Source organism: Sebastes umbrosus, chromosome 6, assembly GCF_015220745.1.
Source record: "Sebastes umbrosus isolate fSebUmb1 chromosome 6, fSebUmb1.pri, whole genome shotgun sequence".
In the NCBI taxonomy this organism is placed as follows: domain Eukaryota; kingdom Metazoa; phylum Chordata; class Actinopteri; order Perciformes; family Sebastidae; genus Sebastes; species Sebastes umbrosus.
The window spans coordinates 17,629,582-17,646,798 of record NC_051274.1 but is presented as its reverse complement, the minus strand read 5'-3'; the positions used below and the strand labels follow the sequence as shown (position 1 = coordinate 17,646,798).

The following is a 17,217-nucleotide window of genomic DNA, read 5'->3' as shown; positions in this document are numbered from 1 at the left end:
TCAGGAGGTCACTCTCTGGACGGGGTCAGTAAGCGTCAGGAGCATTTGTCCAGGTTCTCCATGCCCGACCTGAGTAAAGACTCGGGTGTGAATGTGTCTGAAAAGAGCAACATGGGCACCCTCAGCTCCTCCGTCCAGTTCCACAGCACAGAGTCGCTGTCCTCCTCTCGCCCCTACAACAACAACAACAACATGTACGCTCCACTGAGGGTCGGCTACCCGCTGCAGTACTGGGATGGCCCGCAGCCACTGGGCTTCGACGGCAAAGGTCGTGTCGGGGTGATGGGCAGTAGCGGAAACCTGCGGATGGCTCCCATGAGTGACAGAATGCCCCGCCGACGCATCAACGCGCAGGAATCCGTGTCGCAGCAACAGCAGCCACAACCAAGACGCCGCAAACACCACCGTGGAACCCACGGTAACGGGCAGCACCGCAGTGGCCGCCACCACAAACGCTCTCGCCGCTCCCGCTCTGACAATGCCCTGCACCTGGTGGCAGACCGGCCTGCTCAGATGGTAGAGCTGCCCTACCGTCGCGTCCAGGAGGATTACGACCGCTTCCCCGCTGGTAATGCTGCCCGGGAGCTGTTTGGTCTGGAGCCAGGTGGGTACAGACAGCAGCCCCAACGGCCCTGCCCCCGCACCACCTCTGATCTCACCCTGCAGAACGCTGGCTGGCAACCTGTGGGGCTGGGCGGGCCATGCTGGGGCGACGGCTACACGGAGGGCGCCGACCCCTGGTGCTCCAGCTGCTCCTCTTCCTCCGAGTCTGAGGCAGACGAGGGTTATTTCCTGGGTGAACCGATCCCTCGGCCCGTGCAGCTTTGCTACATCAACAACGAGGAGCTGCGCCACCGCTACAGCCCCTCTGGGATAGCCGCCCATCACGGACCTCTGCACGGACCGATTCATGGCCAGCTGCACACCCGCCAAAGGAGGAAGAGCAAAAACTGCATAATTTCTTAGATGTAGAGCAAAGAGATGGTGAGGGAAGCGCAGGAGAGTGAAAGAGATGAGAGAGAGAGAGGTAAGGATACGGTTAAAGTAACAGAGAGGTGGAACAGAGGGAGTGGGAAGGTGAGAGTGAGATAGTTGACAGCGAGCGTTAATAGTGTGTGTGTGTGTGTGTGTGTGTGTGTGTTGGGGTTGAAGAGAGAAAAAGGCCTATTTTTTGTGCTTGTGAGCTTACACAACTACACCGGGTAGTGTTTGTGTACACCTACACAGAGTGATCTAATCATAAGAGGAAGCTCAGCTGGCTTACACAACAGAAATGTTTACAATGATGGAGATCGACTCCTCTGATGGTACCAGGGAGCACTGACGAATTTGACTACTAAATATACCGCGGTCGAGGTAAATAACGCGATGTATGTGCGTGTGTGTGTCTGTGCGTGAATCCATGTTACAGAGAGACAGAACAATTCCTTTACAGTTTGAAAAAGGGAAGTATATCTGCAGCGATCTGACTCTTCGTGTCGCCGCTCAGCGATCCAAGCCCCTGGACCGTAAAACTTATTCTATGTGGACAAACCAGAAATTGTGTTGGGATAGTGAAAGTTACGTGCTAGATTCCAAGCTATGTCATTGTTTACCTCAGTGGAATCCAAATGCTGCTGGAATATAGTGTTGGCTCGCTAGCCCTGTTATCACCTTGTACAAATAGTCTGTTGAACTTTGTGCTCTACATAGCCAGCTCTCCATGCTTTACCAAGGACAGCCTCTGCTCCTTGACCATTCAGGCACAGTAACGTCAGGTATGGTCCCGTTTTCTCTTCTGCAACATGCTTTGTTTTTTGAGAGTTACCCTTAGATGATTAAGAATTATAATAATAATAATAATAATTATAATAATAATAATAATAATAATAATAATAATAATGCTAACAATAATAATAACAATGCAAACAATAATTATGAGAATATTAAAGAATGATACCTGTTAAATGTATATATAGTAATAAACTTAATAAAGTAATGGATGTAGTAATGTAAATGTTCTGTACATATGGTCTTAAATATTTATATATTTTGTAACTAAAGAATCATTATTTGTATAAGATGATGTAGAGATAGGGAGACTTGCATGTTCATTTGTTGTTGTTGTCTCATACTGAAAATAAAGTGTACTTCAAGGAACAATCAGCAAGTTGTATCGGAAGTTGTTCTGATCGGCCCAGATCCATACTGCGTACTGTTTCTAAGCAGGTTTGTGTAGTGTGCTCACACTGGGGGGAAAAAATAACTCAAAAAAGTCACAATTACTTTGTACTCTGCTGACCTTTTTCCAGACATTTTTGGTGCCTTCAAATGAAACTTGTGAGCTTGTGTTTACAACATGGGAAGTCGTGTACACAATATGCTTGAGGTTCAAGTGGTTAAGTTGTGAGAACACCGCTGCTAAGCAACGGCAATATCAATATTACTGTCGGCGTCTAGATGCCACAGAGGCTAATAATGCAACAAGCGGGTAACATAATGCAGGAAATACAAAGGCATAATGACAGAGGACAAAGATGAGGCCGTTGGCAAAATAAACATTTTCCTCAGACATATTATAAAATTACGAAGAAAAACAATATACGACTAAAATTACAATATATTCACTTACTACGCACCGAAAAATGAACTTCCATGGCCGCCGCCATTTCTGACGTCAACAAACACGTCACAACTCGTGAACTCTAAGCTTTCAGAAACTTTCCACTTTCGAGGTTGTGAATACCACATGGACTCTTCTCGTGAACACGGTAAACAAGACCCCCTTTGAAAGGATCATTTGGCTCACCATGGCAGGAAAAGCACAGATGAAACTAATGTCATCAACACAATGGCTCAGTTCCAACAAGTGTCCCGGTGAGCCAGCATGCACAGTACCAGGACCCTGAAAACGGCTCATCTAAATGGAATGCAGACGTTTTTAATTTGATCAGTCACACCTGCTGCTTTTCCTGCCATGAAATGCCAAAATGTCTGCTGTGAAAAATGTCTATTGTCCTGCAATTCAATGCTCAGGGGAAATGGAGGAGCTGCTCACAGGTGCAAAAAAGCACTGACCACAAAATAGAGCTGGGGCTGACGGGAATGTCATTACTTTTGTGGTTATTAGGCCATAAACCAAATATTGGACAATTTAAAATTTTGACCAGATGATGAAGCTAGAGAAATACCAACCAAAATAATAGGATTGTTAATAGGGTTATTTTTTCAGATTTTACAACGCCCCTCCAGAGCCACAGAAGAAATTATACAGCAGTTTTCACCGGCTAATAGGACTCTTCATGATGAGTAAACCGAACCTCATGTGTATAATCAGTGGAGTGCCCCTTTAAGAATTGTGGTAAATAGTAAATGGAGTTGTATTTATATAGTCTAGTTTTCCCACCACTCAGAGTGCTTTACACTACATGCCAACATTCACCCGTTCACACACACATTCACTCACACCGATGGCACAGCCTTCGGGAGCAATTTGGGGATCTGCGGGTCGCCGATCTTCCGATGAGTGGACGACCCGCTCTACCTCCTGAGCCACAGAAGAGCAGAAGATTTCATGGTTGGAAATAATAATCTCAAACATATCTTTGGTATCTCTGTGCTGCAATTTCTTGTCATTTACGCTGATAGATATATCTGTAATAAGCCAATATTGGCCATGCTGATGTATCTTTCCAACATCAAAAGGACATTCTACAAATACTTAAACCCCAAACAACGATGTGCGGCCTACTCAGCTATTAATGTATTTCCTGCTATGAATTGATCTCGTCTTGCCCATTTATCCAGGAATAAAAAACTGAAAATATTTGTGATCCCAAGTTTAATATGCTGTAAACAAAATGAAATCATTGAAAAGCAAGTTACAAATAAAACAAGCAGGTCAGTCGGATGTCAAAATATATTTTTGACTTCTTCATAAGGACACTTAAGCAATACAACCAGTGTATTTTTCAACATAATCATCACATTATCAAAAATTACAAGCAGTATCATATCTCCATCACAGTGTACTCTTAATATTTTTAACCAGTGCTGCTCACCATAAGGCTGAGCACAGAGGGGGGGCTTTGCCCAGGCAGCAGACAAGAATCTACGAACTTATTACTTCTACTGGCTAAAACAAACAACAAAAGAAGCGTTTAATCACATGAAATAAAACTCTCAACACTTCTATCAGTAGCATCAATGCTAGGCTGATTAGTGAGACCGCTCCTTGGAGTCATAGTCCTCTATAAATTTCTCCATTCCCTCCACACAGCGCTTGCCGATGTCCCTGAGGTTCTCTTGCAGCGCGGACTGGATGGGGCGCTCCAGGGTTGGATCCTTTGCTATCAGCATCTTTGCCACGAGGCCAAACATTTCACATTCCTGATAGTACACCTGCGAGACACACACACACACATCCGAGGTTTCAGGACAAATGGGAGGAAGGAAGGGGCGAACAGTGAGATGGAGCGGGAGAATGGGATAACAGAAGAGAAAGTGTCGAAGTGAGAAGTCTCCAATTACCACTGAATGGATTATCAACCCCAAAACTGTTCACAAGTATTGTGTGTGCCTGTATTCAGAATTTTGTGGACATTTTTGCATCAGCTACCTGTTGCCAGACTGCCTTTTCTCCTCGCAATATCTCTACAATCCTGCAACCATGGAGATATGAAAAGCAAGAGACCATCTTTTCCATCAAGTGGGTGGAAACACACACACACACAGAAACACACAGCCGATGAGCAGAGCATCATGTGATGTCTGCAACATTGAAGACAGCATTACAGCACGTGTCGGAGCCTCTTGTGATACAGGTGAGCCGAGATAAAGAGCTTCGTTTTGCGTTTTTGCTCAATTAGAAAACACCCTCAATCATTTCAAACGATGAATAAGACCTTCTTCGTCGGGCTCAGCAAAGTGGAGACAATAATGACACTCAAGTTGCCACAGGCTCAGCATTTCAAAATTAATGTTTAGACTAGAGAAAACAAATCTTTTTTTCTTGTCTCATGTCTCCCGGCGCTTTTCCTCTGTCACTCTCTCTAATCCCAGCTTCTCTTATCTCTCCTCTACCTCTATCTGTTTGTAACTAACCCTTCTCCCAAGGTGTGTGTTTATGTAATGACACTCATCCTCTACCTCGTCTATCTCTTTCCTCTTCTGCTGGATGGCTCGGTCTCGTGTCGCCGTCTGGCTCGCAGTTGAAGGGAGCTCCCCGTCTCTGCTGCGTTCTCTCTCTTTGCTTTTACTCCCGTTGTGATCTCTCTCCCTGCTTTGGTTCCTGTCGCTCTGGCAAATCTGCAAACAGAAAACGAGACCAGAGTTGGACCTTAGTACATTTGGCCAAAAACACGGGCGCAAACACTGATGATGACTGAGCTGTTAATGACCACAAGATGACTAAAGTGAAATTCCACATGTCCACTTGTAAAATGCAGCAAATTAATTATCAATTCAGAATTTGTTCTGTGGGCATATTCAATGGTAAAAAAAAATAAAAGCTTAAGTAAAACTAGTAGGCCTAACACTTCCTAATAATTGCAAAGGTTGCAGCAATTGGCTTTATTAAAAGGTACAGTTTGGTAACATATAGTGGTGTGGTTGCCCTTTCCAAGAGTGCGGTAACGTGAGTCGCCGAGTGCAAAACCGTGGTAGCGCCGCGGCCTGCTCCCCATTGTAGATATGAAGGGCTCATTCTAAGCTAACGAAAACACAACGATTCTTAGTTTCAAAAGTACAAGTTTCACTGTATACTACCTGCCCTGCACAAAAAAAGCAGATAGACACAGTTAGAGACTAGCTGGCAAACATAGTGGAGCATTTAGCAGATAAAGATTCAGGAGGTGGTGGAGACCAAAAACAGAGCTAAAAGGACAATGAATACTGGTCTTACATTTATTAAAGAGCTGGTTAAACAGACAGAAAGTTACACCAAATGAAGAGGAGGATGTCTCACAACCTGGCAACCCAAAATTACTTACCACTGATCTACAAAGCATACATAAAGAATTGTATAAGAAAGTAGCACCACGAAACAGAAATGTTGCAGATGAAGAAAAAAAAAAATCCTGATTTAATATTCTATAGTCTTAGTTGTATTATCTTCAATTGTGGTAGTACTTTGATAAATCTAGATGATTTGAACAGTAATTCTTGAACTAATAAATCAAACTGAACAATATTCATCAACACTGTTGAGTTAACAGACATTCCTGAGGTGCAGCATCTGGAAATATTAATGACCAACATGCTAAGAAGATTTAGCTGCTGTTAGTACTTGTATTAAACGACTTGTTGATAACACAGATTGTACCTTCAGGTAAGCTTATTAGCACTGATTAGAATATTGAAAATCTGAAATGAGCTAATCATTCCTGGGTTCCTCTTCCTCTCCTCACTTTAACTTCACTGCAGCAGTGACCAGCAGTGATTCATTATGTGCTGCTCTGCTTCTCGCTGTGTTTAGGTCAGCCAAGAAATGTATTCGATCATTTGATTTCAGTCCTTTTCTGCAGCACCTGGGCTGTTTGCATTAATGCCAACTCATCCTCTGTTATGAGCTCATGTCTAATGAACAAACAGAAACACCATCTACACGGTTAAATTATATAATAGTACTAGAACAAGTAGGGGATGAAACGATAACTCAATAAACAGAAAGAAACTCTGCAGCAATTTTGATAATTGATTAATTCATTTTCCATTCTCTGGTTTCAGCTCGTCTAATTTGTGGATTTGCTGCTTTTCTCAGTTTTATGTCATCGTAAACCGATTGTCTTCGGGGTTTGGACTGTTGGTAGAAATAAAACAAGACATTTGAAAATTGTGAGGGGCATTTTCTAGTACTTTCTCTTGGCAGACTAGCCTTGACTCAGCAAATTGGAAAGATAAATAACTAGTTGCTCTGTGTACTCAACCGTAAGGCAGAAATGTGTCGGGTGCTCTTGGAAAACGAAAAAAAATCAGGGTCGACAGGACGGCAATGCAGGCACTCCAAAATATTAAAACAAGTGGCAAATGAAGAAGGAAATATAATAAAAAAAACTTTATTATAGTGGCTAAATCATTAAAAAAAAGCTTTGTTGAAAGCCCTCAAGAAGACTTACAGTGGTCGAAACATGTTGGCTTTTTTAATGATTTAGTCACTATAGTTAAACCTGCAGTAAGCAGAATGCTTTTGGCATCATTGGGAAAAAATTCCATAATAACCTTTCAGCATATTGTAATATTATAATAATTAGATAACTAGACTTCTGTACCCGTGACGGGAGACTTTGGCCAATCACAGGTCATTTCAGAGAGAGAGCATTCCTATTGGCTGTGCTCCGGCTGGTTGGCGGTGCTTGGTATTTCCTCAGCAGATCACAACATGGCTGCCGGGTCGCAAACTTTCTCATTTGACAGCTAAACAGTACACTACAAGATGTTTCTGAAAACATTTTATGTGAGAAATAGGCATTACAGTAACAAAATATTGATTCATATTTGATCAGCGCTGCCTAGTTTGACCGTTTGATCGGAGTTTGAGGGTGATTAACAGCTGCTCAGAGACAGCAGGCTCCAGTTCGGCTCTGATTGGTTGTTTTCCTCCGGTCTGTGAAATCTTGCAGAAGCCATTAGGAGCTCCGGAGGACACCGGAGGACACAGAGGCACATGACTTTTTCTCAGATTACCTGTCTCATGCACTACTGTCAGGATATAGTGGCCGTTTAATAAAAATAACGTTTTTAATTATATCTGCTCCAATTCTACCTACTGCTGCTTTAATTGTTAATGAAAATAATCATGAATTACAGCCCTTATTTTTACAATGTTTTATCAGATTGTACATTGCACAGGACAGAAAATAGCATTTCATCCCAATTACTTTCATCACCAAATGTTTTTATTTCCTAATTGGAATAAAATTGTCAAAAGCTCTATATATATAAATCATATCACAGTAACAACATACAGACTGTGCAGCCAGCTACAAAACATGTACATTAGGTCATTCTTAAGGAATGTGTGGACCATTATATTTTAAGAAAATGGAAGAAAAGGGGAAAGCAGAGCAGGTTTTCTGCTTGTGAACTTACAGTGAACTGCATGTCCTTGTCTCTGCTGGAAGTGGATCTGGGTAAGAAAGGTCTGGTAGCTGGAAAACAGACAAACCACACGGTCAACACAACAACACAACAAGAGAATGGAGAGATGGCCTTCTTTTTCTATTTACAGTAAGCACCTACAGCATCTATAGGTGCATCTTTAGATCACCATTGATGGTTAAAACCCTTTAATCATTCTCTCTCTCTCTTCAGCCTCTTGTTGGAAAATGTTTTTCTTTGGAAGTATCAGAGTCTAACAATCAATATATATATATATATATATATATCTTTAAGCAGAATGATTTTGCTTTGTAATCTACAGTGTTTCTATGTGAAACACTGGTTTTGTTATGGCTCATTATATACTGCTGGCTAGTCTCCCTCTCTCTCTCTCATATACACACAAATCAGCGATGAGTCACCATCATCGCACCATCACTCAGGCACACAAAAAACCTGTTCCACACTCACACATACACAAACACACACCTCCACAGTGCTGCAGTGCGCGCACAGATACAGCGCCTGGGTGCAAGAGAAGATAAAAACATTACACTACCAACAGCTCAGTCGTTTCAAACAACACAACGTACCACTTTATATCAGGAAAAAAGATCAACAAAAACATTCACAGTTTGTGTTAAAAAACAAGGAAACATGATCGTAACTAATTTTAAACCCCCTCCTGTTTACTTCCAGACTCCCACTGACAAATGATGAGGTAATTCTCAAGTATCTAATAAATCTAGCGGTAACGTAATTACACCGTTTACATCCTGAGACATATAATGTATAATGCATGGACTGCCACATCACATCACTCCATAATTCATCTGTTGAGTCCAGGAAAAGCTTATCAGTGGTCAGCGTTATGTAACTCTGGTTTGTTGCTACCAGAGTATGTGACTACCTACCAACCACTAGATACCACGATGAGCAAATGCCCTCCAAATATTTGTAATGCAAAGTGTCCATGAAAATGTGCACGCCTCTGCTTGCTTATACTGCCACCCAATGGTCATTTAATAAAGTGCACGATGATGCTGTATAGCTTGTAAAGTATATTATATACTTATACTGTATGTGTATGTGCAGGAGGTGGCAAACATTTTGTTATATTGTTTCTGTTGGGAGTGTGTCAGGGTGTTATTTGTTTATGTAACACTATGACAATGCGGTGGTTTGTGTTGTATTAAACTGTATAATATGTGTGTATATGTGCTTCTGTTATTGTGTCTAACCACTGTACACGTGTGTGTGTGTGTGGAAGAGGCCGAGTGTTTTGTTATGTTCAGGCATTTACACATTCATGATGTATGTAGGGCGGGAATTAACAATTATTTTAATAGTCGATTAATCTGATGATTATTTTCTTGATTAATCGATTAGTTTTTTGGTCAACAAAATGTCAATAAATGGTGAAAAATGGTGAAAAATGTTGATCAGTGACGCCCAAGATGACGTCCTAAAATGTCTTGTTTTGTTCACAAGTCAAAGATATTCAGTTTACTGTCATAGAAGAGTTAAAAAAAAAACAGAAAATATTCACATATAAGAAGCTGCAATCTGGGAATCTTTTTTTCTTAAAAGATTACTCAAACTGATTAATTGATTATCAAAATAGTTGCTGGATACTTTAATAGTTGACAAATAATAGATTTATCGTTGCAGCTCTAGATGTATGCAGTGCTTTGTATGGTAAAGCTGAAAATAAACTCATAAATTCCTACACTGTGTGGCCAAAAGTATGTTTACACCCAAACATCAACATCTCATTCCAGAAACATGGGCACTAAAGGAATAGTTCTACATTTTGGGAAATTTGCTTATACACTTTATTGCTGGCATCTGAAAAGATTGATACCACTCTCTTGTCTGTATACCAGGGTTATTATAGTAAACTAAAACTGAAAGTAAAATGAGAATATGCAGTGAAACATTTTTAAGTAAACTGAAACTAAATATAAACAATATCCTTTAAGAAAAACCCAAACTAAACTGAAATGATATTGCCTGGGTGAAAAACTAATAAAAATACTTTCCATTTACGAGGTCGTGAATACCACAGGAGAGGGGGGCGTTCATATGTATATTTATCTTCTCGTAAACACAAACATGACCCCATTTGAAGGCACCAATAGTTACTAATAACATTAAAGATGTAAATCAGCCATCATTCATTTATCAATCATTCATTTTCATTATTTATCTGCTGTGAAAAAGATTTATCTATATGGTGCTCCAGGTCTTTGAAGAAATCATTAGCCTATAATAATCCTGTAATATTCCAAGAGCATTAATGCTATTTGTCTGTGCTGCCACACTTTTTTGATTAACAACAGTCTTTACAACCCTGGTTTCAACTTTCATCAGCTATATAGTACTAAAGTCCTGTAGCCTCACACATTGCGCAACACCACAGAGAAACACCGTCTTTAAAACACCCACAAAAAGATAATGTTTTACAGCAGCAGTTATTACACATGTATTTATAAGTTTATGCCCCTGTGCATAAGAGATGATGTGGTGAAAACCCGTAGCATTAAGTGAACTAAGGAGCACAGTCCAAACCATAAAAACACTTATTTGTAGTCCTATAGCAGGCTGTTCTCATACACCGTTCGTAGCTATACTGTACCTACGAAAAGTAATGCGCTGGAATTCATATATATATCCCACGAAATCAATTTGTATGTAATCTGCGTAATCGCAAAACGCTGTGTAGGGAGGAGGTCATGGTGGATGGGTTGGTCAAAAAACACCAGACCGGTGTACCCTGTTTGTACCCCGTGTGAAACAAGAAGTCAACGTTGATTTATGTCACATAACTTCTGTACTTAGGTTATGCCACTTCCGGAGTTATTTTACCCAAAACCACAACCTTTTCCTAAACTTAACCAAGTAGTTTTGTTGCCTAAACCTAATCAAGTTGTTTTCTGTGACGACAGAAGTTTTATTTTGAAAAGACTGTGTAACGGAAGCAGAAATTTAACACAAACAAACTAAAAAATGAGGAATAACTTTTCATAAGATATCATACGAACCGTTGTATGAGGATACGTTGAGCTATAGTGAACCTTTTGTCAAAGTCTCTTCATAAATGTTCAAATGAGATGAAGGGAAGGGGTGTATTATCGTTGTTTTCAGACATTAACTTACTGTTGTTTTGTTTCGAAGGTGAACTCCCATCAGTGCTCTCTCTCTGCTCGTACCAGTCCTTCTCCTTCTCCTTCTCCTTCTCCTTGTCCCGGTCCCTGTCCCTCAGTTCGTTGTGGTGATATTTAGGATGGAAATGATCTCTTCGGTGGAAGTAACCCCGGTGGTTGAAGTGGTGGTACCTCTGGTTGGGAAAGCCACGTTTGTGGAATGAGTGGTCATCCCTTGGAAAACAGAGAGAGGAAAAAAAGCTTTCTTGGCAGCCAGAATCACCCTCGACCTCTTTATCAATGTTTTGCAGGTAACTCAGCAATTGTTGGGAGGAAAACGAAATACAAAGTGCTCCCTGTTCTCGACCCGTCAGTCTTACCGAGGTCTTTGGAATCGCCCTCCAAACTTGGGTTTGTAAGAATTGGACAGCCATGCCCTCGGTCTGGATGGACTTCGCACTCTTCTGATCAGCCTCTTGGCGTCCTGTATCGTCACGGGTAAACCGATATATAATCACACTGTGGCGCTTTACAGAAGAGAGCAGAACAATCACAGAGTCTAAAACAGTCACTATGAGACGTGGCATCTGAGAACAGGATGTACCTACAGTGGGAGACGAAGAGCCGTCAGTGGGCCGCTTGTCGACAGACTCATCACTGTGTTCCCTGTGCCGTAACATGGAGCCCTGAGGAAATAACGCACCATATTAATCACAGCTATTATGGTGTTACAGTACAGGTAGTGTGTGATTATTATTAGTGCTGAGGGGAGTGGAAAAATAAATCGTTTTAGTAATTATTCAAGCACAAATGACAAACATTCCCCTCATGTCCCAGCCTCTCAAATGTGACGATTTGTTAGTTTTCTTTGTCTTATGTGACAGTAAACTGAGAGTTAACTCAGACTGTGATCAACATTATTCACAATTTGCCAACATTTTATAGACTAAACTAGGGCTGCAACTAACAATTACTTTCATTATCGATTAATCTGACTATTTTTTTCTAAATTATTCAATCGTATAATCATTCGGTCTATAAAATGTGAGAAAATAGTGGAAAATGTCCATCCCAGTTCCTCAAAGTCCAAGATGATGTCTTTAAATGTCTTGTTTTTTCAGTCCAAAACCCAAAGATATTCAGTTTAATAAGATATTAAACAGATAAGCAGGAAATCTCCATATTTGAGAGGCTGAAAACAGCATTTTCTGCCATTTTTGCATGAAAAATAACTGATTAATTGATTATCTAAATAGATTGCTGATTCATTTTCTGTCAATTGACTAATCAATTAGTTGACTAATAGTTGCATCTCTAGACTAAACAATATATATATATATATATACAGTATATATATGTAATACAAATAATGCTGGAACCAAAGGTCAATGACATAGTGTTTAGACAAATTTAACATTAAGGGTATAAATTTCTTATAAATAAAACAATCGTGCTAGTTTTTAATCAGGATATGTTTATGATATGTTTATTCATCAGAAATATTATAATATGGTGTAAAAATACTCTATATTTGTTATTTCAATCAAATTCTCCATTGTCCCACTTTAGGAAATATGGTTTGAAAAGTGGGACAGGATGATTTGCCTAATGTGGGACCGCATGGATTGTGCAATAATAATGGTTATTTATAGGGGTTTTAGTCTTCTAATGCATTATTTTAGATATTTAAGGCGAAGGGCAAATTATATTCATCTCTGTTAAACTGGTAGGAGTTTTTTTTTCTAATCTCTGCAGGTTGTTGTTTTTATGGCTATGCATTACAGGTTATTCAATCATTACCCATAATGCAGTTTGTGGTAAGCAATGGTTTCACACAGGTTCGGGTTTAATGTGTTGCCTCAAGGTTTAATGTATTAGCTTGAAATAGGCCCTATGCCTGTCACGGTTGTGTGTGTTCCCTGTATAGCCAAATGAAAACTTTGCAATTCACAGCAGATTCATGAATTTTTTGCTGTGCATTTAGTTATGCTATTTTTTGCATAACAGATATGATAATTTAGGCTATTTAATGTCTTTCTAATATGCCTAAATGCTTCAAAACTATTATAGTCTATTGTTGTCTGAGGTTGTTCGATTCTCCCTGTAACATCCACAACTATAAGCCTACATTTTGTAACAGCATTTACATTGTAAGTGGTAAAATTACTGAACATGGGATTGAGTGTTTCCTATGTTAATTAAGGTGATTTAGGCCTTTTAACAGACTTTTCAGTGTCTCACATTTCGGACATGACTGTCCCACATTAGGAAATCAAGACTTATCTGAGACAACTTTGGCACTAAGAGTAATAATATGTCCATCATTTCTTTTATGATATCTGCATTTTCTTTTTTGGTTTGATTAGGACATATCCTGGGGATGTCGGAGTGGTACCGGGTGTGGATTTAAGGTCCCATATCATGCTAATTTTCAGGTTCATATTATTTTGTATTTCTACTAGAACATGTTTACATGCTGTAATGTTCAAAAAAGCCTTTATTTTCCTCATACGGTCTGCCTGAATATGCCTGTATTTACCCTCTCTGTCTGAAACGCTCCGTTTTAGCGCATTTTGACGGAATTGCAAAAGAATTGCGTTGCTAGGCAACAGCTTGGGTCCATGTGTACTTCCTGTCAGCTGATGTCATTCACATACACTGCAACCTGGAATAAACTGGGACACATTTAGAATGTTTAAGTTTAAAATTGTGTCAAGGGTCTAAATATTGTATATTCGTGACATCACAAATGGGCAGAAATCCTGACAGCTTGTTTCAAATGCACAGTTTCTGAATACGGGCTGTGTGTATTTCCCTGTGGATTGAGTGTTTCAATACTTTCACAGTATTTATATAGGACTTAAGCCTGCTTTATAATAACAAAACATGAAAATCTCACTTTTTTATAAAATGGGACCTTTAATATATTGGCTTCATATTGCAATATATGCCAGAAGTCTGACATGTAAAAAAAAAATGTCCCACATAAGGCTAATTCACCCTACCTATTTCCAAAAATAGCCAACCTCACACTTTCTGTCATTATGGAGTATGATGAATGACACTGTAGTAAAAATAAAATGCATTACTTTTTGTTGTTACATTTCTACATTGTGTGTATGTGATGATCAGTATAATGACACTTTTTAATGCCATGTGGTGTTATTTTAATACACTGTTATAATGAATCTCACGAGACAGGTCTTGTTGGTGCTCTTTGTTAAAGATCCAGCTCTATTTTGACTGACTGGATTTGAAAGTAGATCTATTTGGTTAAAGCGGGGTTTCCTGACTGATCAGTCTGTGAGCACATGACGCACTTGAGACAACTCTCTCCGGCAGCTCTTTACTCCTCTTTACAGGAAATGTTATTATTTGTACCTTGCTTTGCGGTGTGTCCTGCGGTCGTGCATGGTCCATGATCTCAGCCAGTTTGCAGCAGTGTCTGATCTGTGACTTTATTTCTCTCTAGAGATCAGAGGACAACCAGAAACCAGGAAGCGATGAGAGTGACACACCAAATTAAAGTCTTCGTTACAGCTCGAAAGTGAAAATATCTACATTTCTGCCCCTCTCGTGGTTTAATCATCTGAACCGTGCTGAGAAGTTTAAAAGGTTTATTACCTTGTAGATGAATGTCTCACATTGTCGACTAACGATCTGACACTTCTCTGGTTTCCGCTGGAAAATAACGCAACATGTTTTTTTTTTTTACTTCCCTTTTCTCGCAGCCACCCAATCCGGTTCAGACTGCTGTCATAAAGGCTTGTTATCACAATCTCAACTAAGGAATCAAGCTTTTCTACACGCAGGCGCAGTCAGCCTCATGTTTCAGCTGCCACACCTGTTTATACACCTTTGTTTTATGGTTTTACACTTTGCACTGCTGGTTGTGATGTCCTACAGGAGTGTGTTTTTACCAAATGATGGCGCACTTCAGCTGCAAGTAGGGATTTTAAACTGTGTACTGGAAACTAAGAAATAAGCATTTCACCTATGTTGGGTTGTAAGGAAGCTCTAAAGGGACATAATTTAACTTTTTAATGCCGTTTTCTCGAGATCACAATTTAATTATCGTTATGGTAGTAACATATGGAGTCAGATCAGTCACTTTTTTAAATACTTTTATTACGAATTACTCGTAAATTATACATCCACAAAATGTCAATATATAATTGCAATTTCTTTCACACATCAATACCCACACACATACTTACAAATACATAAATAATTTTCTTTTTTTAAACGACACAAAAAAATAAAAAAGAGAGATCAGTCTCAATATTAATGAATGCACACAGAAGGAATCACAAATGTAATTTGTGATTTATATATAAATGACTCTAAAAATAGTTATTGTTGTATGTAAATGTAAAAATAAAAATCCACATATAAAAAAATACGGTTCCTAAATATATTTCTGATGCACACAGATATTTCTTGTTTTAAATAAATGTAATAGAAATCCAGATATAAACTTATATATATTTAAAAGTATTTGCAATTTATGACGGCTCGTGATCTCGAGATAACGGTATTAAACAAATAATGGTAATAAAAAAAAAGTTTGAATCCTGTCCGCAGGGATGGCTCTAACCCTTTTGATGCCCTAGGCGAAATCCGGATTTGGATATTTATTTTAAAATTATTATCATTATTTTCTTTTTAGAGGGCGACCAGTGTCCCCCAGATATGGCCTATGCCTTAAGTCGGACCAGCATGTCCATTTAGGGCTTCAGTAGATGGGTAACCCAAAAATATGATTTAGACTTTGGTTGTTGAACTAGTCCTATACCAGTCAACATAATTTCTGCCATTACACAGTCTCCTGAGTGAGACTGTAATGAAATAAAACAGATTATTATTATTTAGTTTCTTCAAGGACATCCTGAACGACCTATTATGGCCCCCAGATCCCAGTTTGGGAACCTAATATGCTTAATTTCCATGTTCATAAAAGCCTTATAAACAGTGCATTTTTGTACAATCTACCTATCTTGTTCAATCTACCTAGGAAAGCCATCCGTCCTCTGAATGCCCTAGGTCTCAAGTTTATGATTCTAAAGCTTCATGAGGCTGTGATTATCTAGAGGTCACGACAGGTCATTCTGTACAGAGAGGTCAAGTTTTAAAAAATGGTCTCACTACAATGAAATGGCAACTATGGGGACTAACATCATCACACATTAATACAGTTGTGCTCATTGGATCCACAAGAATCTCAGCTTTACAGTGATACCAAATTTATGTAGTTCCAAGACTGTTTAAGGACTACTGCATTCAGAAATATTCAATACACCATTTTAGAATAGGCGAAAACAACACATTTATATAGCATTCAAATAACTGCATGTTTTTTGCACAAAACTGCATGTGATTATCATAAAGTGGGCATGTCTGTAAAGAGGAGACTCGTAGGTACCCATAGAACCCATTTTCATTCACATATCTTGAGGTCACAGGTCAAGGGACCCCTTTGAAAATCGCTAATCAAGTTTTCCCTCGCCCTCGCCTTCCAGACAAACTGGCATGACATTATTGTACCAATGGGTACGTATAGTTTTTCTACTTCCATATAATACCAAATATCTTCACTCTAGCTGTAAGACTGAGCCTCCTACAGCCTCTTAAAGACAGCTATGTTCGCCGGGAATCCTGCGGGTCTCAGAAGTGCTGTTTGTTAGTTTAAACCTTAAACTGTGAAAATGTTTAGTTGTGTACCATTTTAACACAATATTTGAAGGGATGCTTATTCATCGATGTGTTATATGTCATAAGCTATGTGTTAAACTAGACACAAATGTCCACTTTTAAAGTCAACTACTTAAGTTTAAATTCAAAAAAACATGAGCTCCAGTCTCACATGGCTTTAGTTATAGTAACCTAACATTTTGTGTTGGAATGACAGGGTGAGTACAAAGAATAGCTGAGGTCATCATATACTGCCATCCACCTCAGGCTTAGTGTTCCTTTCTCCACCCACTGTCTCCACCCA

The 17,217-nt window shown here is 39.5% G+C and overlaps 2 protein-coding genes across 3 annotated transcripts in view; one reads left to right on the top strand and one right to left on the bottom strand.

Moving 5' to 3' along the window:
• The window catches only part of LOC119489925 (prickle-like protein 2), a 53,910-nt gene extending 51,765 nt beyond the window's left edge, over positions 1-2,145 (top strand). For both annotated transcript variants that reach the window (XM_037772971.1, XM_037772970.1), the window contains exon 9: positions 5-2,145. In XM_037772971.1, coding sequence (XP_037628899.1) covers positions 5-966 — 962 coding nt within the window. In that variant the 3' untranslated portion in view covers positions 967-2,145. The remainder of the gene's footprint in view (positions 1-4) is intronic.
• A 1,658-nt stretch (positions 2,146-3,803) lies between these two features.
• Positions 3,804-14,995, bottom strand: LOC119490476 (periphilin-1). The gene is made up of 8 exons (XM_037773909.1): positions 14,847-14,995; positions 14,604-14,690; positions 11,831-11,908; positions 11,603-11,706; positions 11,236-11,456; positions 8,068-8,126; positions 5,128-5,286; positions 3,804-4,380 (listed from the first exon to the last, which is right to left on the bottom strand). The coding sequence occupies exons 2-8, from the start codon at positions 14,640-14,642 to the stop codon at positions 4,198-4,200; spliced, it is 843 nt and encodes a 280-aa protein (XP_037629837.1). The 5' UTR covers positions 14,643-14,690; positions 14,847-14,995; the 3' UTR covers positions 3,804-4,197.
• Between the last annotated feature and the right edge of the window lie 2,222 nt (positions 14,996-17,217).